This window comes from Leptonychotes weddellii, chromosome 14, assembly GCF_054177405.1.
Source record: "Leptonychotes weddellii isolate Sample4059 chromosome 14, ASM5417740v2, whole genome shotgun sequence".
NCBI classification, from domain to species: Eukaryota; Metazoa; Chordata; class Mammalia; order Carnivora; family Phocidae; genus Leptonychotes; species Leptonychotes weddellii.
Genome location: NC_138382.1, coordinates 47202897 through 47212001, shown reverse-complemented (window position 1 = coordinate 47212001; position 9105 = coordinate 47202897). Strand labels below are relative to the sequence as shown.

The following is a 9105-nucleotide window of genomic DNA, read 5'->3' as shown; positions in this document are numbered from 1 at the left end:
CATGGCTTCTGGAGAATTTTCTCTGTATAGCACCTCATGTAGCCGTGTACACAAAGCCAGGTAGGTACTGCATGGGGGGGGGGGCGGGGAGAGAGGGGTGCTGGTGGTGAGAGAGGTGAGCTAATCCTCACGCCCCATCCGCACTCAGAAGTGTGGGGAATCTCTGAACATGCCCTTCCCAACAGCATCTGTGCTCTATCTTCCCATCAGTGTTAACAGGACAACCTCTCCCTAGGCCCAAGCAGGACAAAATTTGGAGAGGTCCTTTGAAATCTTTCAGTGAGAGGTACTATGCAATGACTTTGGCAATCAGGAGACAAGTGTGAATATTCCTATTCACTTCTGTCCCTTTCTTTCACCTTATTTCTCCTTAGTGAAATGCAAATGTGCAAAGTTCATTTCCTGTTCCCCTTTCCTTATTTTCCTCCAACCCTGGATCCTTGTTCACCCCTCTCCCACAGCACTCCCCTTTAAAGTCTCTGCTCCATTCTGTCTGGGGACTGCTCACACAGGGCTCCTGACCTGTAACCCAGTAATGACTAGACCCCAAGGTCCCCAATTCCCAGCACAGTGCCTTTTCTCCATTTACCACAGAGGCTGGTGCTCCAGTGAATCACACACACACACACACACACACACACACACACACACACGCTGCTTCTGCCCTGGGATTCAATCACAGAGTTCTACTTCCAGTCACTGGGACGTAAGCTTTATGGGGTGCCTGATAGGGTACTTTCTCGAGAGCCAGCCCCTCTGCCTTGCACCTTTGGGAGGAGTCCAGTGATGAATGCCGTCTGATGCCTGCAGCAGTAGAAACTCAATTGCAGGTTTGTCCACCGTGGGAATGAGGCATCTTCGGAAGATGATCAAGCCACATGCTCTCAGGGCCATGGTCTATTTGAGGACTTAAGAAGATGGGAGACATTGGGAAGTTACGTAAAACAGGAGGATCCATCCTGGGGGCAGCATCTGGTGCTGGGGAGTAGCACAGATCAGCTAATAGTGACCTCATCAACTACAGAAAAAGGCAGCATTCCAAGGACCGGTGGGGGGAAATGAGGAATCAGAGACTGATTTGTGAATGATGGTAGGACCCTGGCCCCTACCCTGTCTGTGCAGCTCTATCCCAACTCCTCCAGGTCTCCCTGCTAAGACACAGGGCTGGTGTGAGTGTGTTAAGAGACCAGAGGTCCTCGGAGGCAAACCCACTGAACCTGTAGAGATGCTGGGAATAGGAGAGATGAGGAACATCATCATCAAACCCATGGTCCCATTTCCCTCAGCCTCCAGCCTGAGTCTGCGGGGCAGAGACTCCAACGATGGGGTTTCTGATGGCCTGAGGGGTCACTTAGGAAAGGTAGCTTGCTGTACTAAAAACATTTTAGAATGTTATACATTCACATGGTGCAAAATTCAAAGTACAAAAAGACACAGTAGAAAGTCTTTTTCCCACCCAATGAGAAGCACACTAGCATAGTGGGTCAAGAGTGTGACTCTGCAGCCTGGGGTCAAGTTCTGACTTTGCCATTTATTCACTGTGTGCTTAGCTCCTAAGCCTCAGTTTCCTCTGCTGTGAGACAGGATAGTAACAGTTCTACCTCAAAGGGTTGCTGTGAGGATCACATGACTTAACTTTTATAAAGGGCTTTAGAACAGCGCCTGGCATGTAATGAGCACTCGGTAGGTTTCAATATGCATAGGAAAATGTCTGGAAGGATACACATCATTAATAGTGTTTTCTGGAGGACGAGATTATGGCGAGACTTTCATTTTCTAGTCCCTATATTTCTGCATTGTTTGGAAGTTCACAGAGAACATTTATTAATTTTATAATCACCAATTCAGTAAAGACTAAAATGTTTTAGTCTTTTCCATTTCAGTTACTTTTATTTTAAGATTTTCTTTTTATTTGAGAGAGAGCACAAGCAGGGAGGAGAGGGAGAAGCAAGCTCCCTATGAGCAGGGAGCCCGATGCAGGGCTCGATCCCAGGACCCTGAGATCATGACCTGAGCCGAAAGTAGATGCTTAACCGATTGAGCCACCCAGGTGCCCCTCAGTTACTTTTCTTTCCATTTCAGAAAAGAACGTCCACAACAACAAAAGACAGAAAGGGAGAAGAGTAGGAGTACCTGCAGCAGTGAAAAAACAATTCATCATCTGAAGGGGGACATGTCATCAAGATAACAAAAAATATGGAAGATCTCTTATGTAAGCCCTCGCTAAAGAAAATGTGTCATTGGTTCGGTCAACAAATATTTACTGAGTATTGACTATGTAATAAGTACTGTGCTAGGCCTCTGCTCTCATGCAGTTTATATTCTAACGGGAGAGGCAGATGTTTTTTTAAAGATTTATTTATTTATTTATTTAATTTATTTATTTGAGAGAGAGCATGAGAGGGGGGAGGGTCAGAGGGAGAAGCAGACTCCCCGCTGAGCAGGGAGCCCGATGTGGGACTCGATCCCAGGACTCCAGGATCATGACCTGAGCTGAAGGCAGTCGCCTAACCAACTGAGCCACCCAGGCGCCCCAAGATTTATTTATTTATTTTAGAGAGAGTGTGTACATGAGCTGGTTGGGGGGGGAAGAAGGGGGGAAAGAATCTCAAGCAGATTCCATGCTGAGCTCAGAGCCCATCCTGGGGCTTGATCCCACAACCCTGAGATCATGACCTAAGCCCAAACCAAGAGTCAGACATTTAACCAGCTGCACCATCCAGATGCCCTGCAAGAGGCAGAATTTAATCAAATAATTAAGCAATTTAAAAAATAATTGCCAATAAGGTATGTGCTACAAAGGAAAAATGTGTGATAGGTAACCTGACCTTGTCTGAGGGATCAAGGAAGACTTCCTGGAAAAAGGGATGTTTGAGCAGAGAAGTAAGGATGAGTAAAAGGTAAGTTGGCAATGGGAAGGAGGGAGAAAGTATGTTCCAGGTGGAGGGGACAGCATGGGCAAAGGCCCTGAGGTAGGATGGCAGAACTGAAAGAAAATCAGGTGTCTCAATGCAGCAAAGGCCTAGGACAGTGGCCCAGGCAGGAAAAGACCTAAGTCAGTAGGGCCTCATCTGCAAGATTGCAGGGCCAAAGAAGGCGCTGCTGCACAGATAGCAGGGCTGAAGAAAGGATGGCTGGAGCTGGAGGGAATGTTCTCCACGGCCCCCATGCTGTTACTCAATCAAGATGAACCTGGGGGCACCTGGGTGGCTCAGTCAGTTGAGCGTCTGCCTTCGGCTCAGGTCATGGTCCTGGGTCCTGGGATCGAGTCCTGCCATCGGGCTCCCTGCTCGGCGGGGAGTCTGCTTCTCCCTCTCTCTCTGACCCTGCCCCCACTGTGCGTGCTCGCTCGCTCTCTCTCACTCTCTCAAATAAATAAAATGTTAGGGGCGCCTGGGTGGCTCAGTCGTTAAGCGTCTGCCTTCAGTTCAAGTCATGATCCCAGGGTCCTAGGATCGAGCCTCGCATCAGGCTCCCTGCTCTGCGGGAAGCCTGCTTCTCCCTCTCCCACTCTCCCTGCTTGTGTTCCTTCTCTTGCTGTGTCTCTCTCTGTCAAATAAGTAAATAAAATCTTAAATAAATAAATAAATAAATAAAATGTTTAAAAAAAAAAAGATGAGCCTGCATCTGTCAAAGGCACAAAAATCAGACCCAAACTGAAACTCATTCCTTAGGACTGCCAACAGATGGTTTACCAAAAAACCAAATGCACGCAACACTGGGTGATCTTTCCAAATGTTTCTTTCCTTTTTTTTTAGATCTTATTTCTTATTTATTTATTTGAGAGAGAGAGAGCATGAGCGGGGAGGGGAGGGGGCAGAGGGAGAAGAAGACTCCCCAGAGCAGGAGCCGCACATGGGGCTCCATCCCAGGACCCCAAGATCATGACCTGAGCGGAAGGCAAATGCTTAAACGACTGAGCCACCCAGACGCCCCGGTAGCAGGCTTTTTAAAACATTATATTCTATTTCCCTGGTCTCCCTATTTATGCCAAGAATTTTCCCCATTCTGGAAACCAGAAAGAAGCACCCTGTCACCACAGAACTGGTGAACAGAGATTTCAAATTATTGGTTCCGGTTCAGGCAAAAACAGGTACCTGATCCCCTGCCCTCCTATCAAGCTGCTCATACAGTATTAGCAAGTTCCAGGTGAAGGGCACCTTGTTCCTGCTTTGGGTAGAGTCTCATGGAATGAATGTTGGAATCCCTAGATAGGCTTAGGGATCTAAGACTAGAGGGCAGTGCCCTGCCTTGGACAGGAAGCCCCAGAGCATTGCTCTACAGCACAACCATCACCCATACATCATGGGGAAACAATAGTAGCTGGATGGGGGGGCCAAGAAAGACAGGCCTGGGGTGGCCATGTGGAGCCACTGGAAAGAGAGGAGCAGGCCAATATTTTCCACGGGGGGAGAAGCTTAGGGTAATGACAAGGGCACACCTCGCAAAAATGTATCTCAGTAGATACCAATGTGTAGGGATAACCACATCTAAGAACCAGACCAACCAGTGGTTCATCTCAATGGAACCAGAAGACCTAGAATCAAGAGCTAGGATCAGATGTCCACTTTCTCCCTATGCTATGGACCCATGGAGAGGACAGTTGTTCTAGAAAGGCAAAACTCCGATCTACCCTTTTCAGTTGCTTGGCTTGAGCCAGCTGTTCTCTAGAATTTCTCTCCTTCCCCATACACATTACTTCCTACTCATGCTTTCAGAAGCAGCTCAGTGTCACCTCTTCTGTGAAGCCTTCTGGCTTCTAATCATCTCATCTTCTGGGCCTTCAACACGGCTTGAATAAACTTCTGTAGGGTTGATCGGAGAACACTATGAGACAATTAAGGATTTAGTGTAGGGATTAGATCTTGTGCAATTATGGAAGTCGATGGAGAAATCCATGCAACTCTGTCACCTCTGCATCCGGTGTTGAGGCTGAAGTCTCTATAGGTCAGCAAGGCCAGCAGTTGGGAAGGGAAGCTGGATGCGAAGTGGAGGAGAGCAAGGAAAACTGGAACTTGTGAAGACAAACCAGATCCTATGAGGACAAGTAGAACTCCTGAGGACACACTGAAACCTGTGACTTCCTTTCACAATCTCCAAGCTCATTAACGTGGGTAACTTCGAGGAGCTGGAGCCCTTTGCCATAAGGCTGAATGTTCATCTGGCCCAGCACCCAGAGTATCTGAAGGAGTAGATTCAGCAGGAGTTGGGGAGCTGCAGGCCTGGGTGCTTTATCCGGCACCAATAAGGTGAACCAGCAGATCAGCATCCAAAGGTTTGCACTGCCACATGCTTGGTATCCTGCTCTGTCTTTCACAGTGTGCTGGCTGCTACTTCACTGCAGCTTTCCAAATCGTGCACACAATTTTCTTGAGGTCGACCCTAACTTGGAACCATATAGGAAGGGAATCCTGGGAAACACAGTTCCAGCTTAGCCAAGTGGACACAGTACAAAGCCACCACGAGCACAGTACCTAGTCTGGTAAGTCTCAGGCTGTACCTTTGGCAGGGAAGGTCCAGACTGTGCACTCTGTCTCCTTGGAACCCAGCACAGCAGCTCTCAACAGATGTTCACTGACTCAACAGAACACTCTCCCCACATCCCACTCGAACAAATGCGCAGGGTATGTTCTGGGATTTTGGGAAATAGCCCAGTGTTTTCCTGAAGAGTGCCATTTACATAAAAGTCAATGGAGCTATTGTTGTAGGTTTTCTGTTTTTCTGGAGACCATGGAGTGAAACTGTCCTGGGGTTTGAAAGAGGCCAGCTTATAGAGAAACACACACGCGCGCGCGCGCACACACACACAAGACTCCAAGTGGATTCAAACCTCAGGGGGTTAAAGAACACAGCATCCAATATGCAAATGTGCTTGCAGCCAGGATTGCAGAGATGAGAACTCCAGGCTGACAGCAGGCAATTCACACTTCAGAAAAGTGGCAAAGTGCCTTAGGTGGTTAAAAAAAACCTGAACAAAAAAACTCCTCAATGTCATCAGAAGGTTCCAGAAGCTAAGGAAAAGTGCTCTTGCCTTTCTCTATATATACATCTCCCTTACAGCTTAGGAGGTTCAGGACCTAGGTGCCAAAAAATAATTCACAGATAAATGGCTGTACTGATGTGTTGTGTTCTAATGTTTTCATCAAATTAATCAGTGTGCAATTGCAAGCATAGCTCAACCCCCAAAAGCCCTCACAAATATACCTTTAGATACAGAAAGAGTTCCCCCAATCCTCTCAGCGTGTTCCTTATAATCTAAAAGCCTTTTAGCAGAAACTCTTTCATGCCACCATGTTATCAATTAAGCCTCGACACTGTGCCAGCTACATTGTGCAAGGTTCTTTACGTGTGTGTTTTTCAATGTTCAAGACAAATCTGAATCATAAGCAGGATTGTCTCCAGTTTTGGATGAGGAAACTAAGATTCAAAAAGGTTAAAATACTAGCCCAAGAGCATAGCTGGTCTGTGAATGGCAAGATTTGAATCCAAGTAAGCCTAACTCCGAAGTGTATATTTTTACCCCCTTCCACAGCTCTGCTTAATGTGAAAGAGCAGAGCTTAGAGCACAGATGGTCCTGAGAGAGGACATGCAAATAATTCATACAATTATTTCCAGTTCCCAAATTCCCAGGATTTTTAAGGTACCTGGCTGGAATCCTTTCCACAGGACAGGTTTTAGTTGGGGTGGAGGAGGGAGGGTGTGTAGATGAAGGTCCTGGTGCCCAGAGTTGACCCTGGAGAGGTAAGTGTAGCCTGAGGCCCTGAAACTTGGCCTATCTGATAAGAGTTTCTGTGGGTCCTCTGCTTTTTCTCTGAGAAGCAGGAACCTAAAATCACATGTTCAAAACCTTATCAGGTAGCCTGGGGGTTCCCAACAACCAAGTGTTGGGAATACCTTTAATGCTAGCCTTGGACAAACACACAAGCAACTAACTTAGGGTGCTGGTATCCAGGAAAGTTGCCCAGGCCACTCCACTGTGAGGAGGAAGGCCAACTCTGCCTGCCCACAAGCAACTCCCACTGCTCAGTTTTCCCTTTCCTCTGACATCATAATGGTCTTTTCTGATTCTCCAACTCCCCTCTTCCCTTTCAAAGGACTGAACAGAAATGAGGTGCCCATCTGTGAATAAAGCTCTTTCTTGTAAAAACAACAACAAAAAGAGAAAAAGGAAAAGGAAAGAAAAGGAAAAAGCTCCCAACTACTGTGAATAAATTGAGACAAAGAAAATGTTCCCTCAAATGCACCTTTTCCTAGACATCTGCCACTCTCTTTTCTCATAGAAACCAACCTGCTGAGTCATCTTGCTATCTTGGCTATTTGGCTGAGGGCAGAAACAGGAGATTTCACCTGTAATGGCATGAATATTGGCTTCTAGGATGAGGCCAAAGTCAGACAAGGTTGGAACAAAAATCATTCCTAGTAAAGAGGATCTGTTAAGTGGCCTATTAGTGCCATCTGCTGTACAATTCTAGAAAGCAAACATGGGGAATTCTAATATTAGAGCCTGAAGGGATTTACTTACTCATCTAACATCTGTTGAGTGTGTCCCCTTTGACAAGCAGTGTGACAGGATTGAAGAGTGGATATGAATCTGAATATTATAAAGCCACAGCTTTCTAAGTGTTCACAGCCTCATGAAAGTGGAAGGTACTTAGACAAGTTGCCAGTTTATTTTGTGCACCATAGGGGTATGTATAAGATGGAAAGGGAGCAACGAAGCGAGAGTGATTATCTTTAGGTCAAAGGGGCACCCCGTAGGATTCTGAAGGATGGCTAGGAATTCACCAGGCAGAATAAAGGTGGAGGCAAGGGGCATTCCAGGCAAAGGGAGGAGTGTGGGTAAAGACCCTCAAGCACAAAATGACATTCCACTGATAAACAGTTTGTAGGCAATGAGGAGGAGCCTTTGACTGGTTTTAGGCAGGGCTGCCAATATGGTCGGTCAGACTGACATTTTACAAAAACGAATTCTGGCAGCAAGGAAGGTGGAGAATGGATTAGAAGATTGGAGGCAGGAAGACCAACCAGTCACAAGCTTTTTGCCAACAACAGTCCAGATGACAAATGATATAGAGTTAAATTAAGGCAGAGACCCCGAGAAAGGAGAGGAAGGGATGAATTTGAGAGATATCTCAAAAAGAAAACCAACAGTATTTAATGTTTCATTGTCCAAGGAAGAGGGGTGGGGGAGAGGGGAGAAGAGAGAGAGAGAGGGAGGGAGAGGTTGTTTGGTTTGGGTGACTAGAGAAGTTGGTGGAGTAGGGAGTAGAAAGTAAGCTAATGATTTGTTTGGGAAAAGATGAATCTGAAGTGCTGTTGACTACCCACACGGTAAATGAACAGAGGGAATCGTGCTCAGTGATCATCTCATTCCATCTCTTCATTTCCAAAGGTGAAAATTTCCTACTGGAGAAAGATTTTGCTCCCACCATAAATACCTCTGCAAGCCACCTCCCTCCACTTGGGTAAGTCTGCCTGTGCATCTGGTATTCAAAGCATTTTATCCTCCTTCAGACAGAAACAACATGGAAAAGCATGGCTAACTTTGCAGTGAAAAAGACCCAGCTCCCTAATTCAACAGTTGTATTACTTTAAGCAAAATACTTCTCTAAGCCTCATTTTCCTCATCTGTAGAATGAGGGTAACTTCTACTTTACATGATTGTTGTAGAGTTTAAAAAACATATATATAGGATCTGACATATCAGAAGTACTGAATATATATGAGTCACTTTCACTCCTGTTATCATAAAAGGTCATCAGGAAGCTTCTGTGTTACGTTTTTTTTTTCTTTTTAAAGATTTTATTTATTTATTTGACAGAGATAGAGAGAGAGCACAAGTAGGCAGAGAGGCAGGCAGAGGGAGAGGGAGAAGCAGACTCTCCACCGAGCAGGGAGCCCGACGTGGGGCTCGATCCCAGGACCCTGGGATCATGACCTGAGCCGAAGGCAGCCGCTTAACCAACTGAGCCACCCAGGTGCCCCTTCTGTGTTATGTTTTAATTGCAAGCTCTTAGCTTCTATTGATAGTTGAATCAAGAAATGGCTTTTCAGGGGCGCCTGGGTGGCTCAGTTGGTTAAGCAACTGCCTTCGGCTCAGGTCA

General features: G+C 46.3%; 1 protein-coding gene across 1 annotated transcript in view; it reads right to left on the bottom strand.

The window, feature by feature from the left end:
* NUDT2 (nudix hydrolase 2) overlaps positions 1-1799 on the bottom strand; it is a 3442-nt gene extending 1643 nt beyond the window's left edge. The window contains exon 1 of the mRNA XM_081803073.1: positions 768-1799. Within this exon, the coding sequence (XP_081659199.1) occupies positions 768-894 (127 nt within the window). The 5' untranslated portion in view covers positions 895-1799. The remainder of the gene's footprint in view (positions 1-767) is intronic.
* Between the last annotated feature and the right edge of the window lie 7306 nt (positions 1800-9105).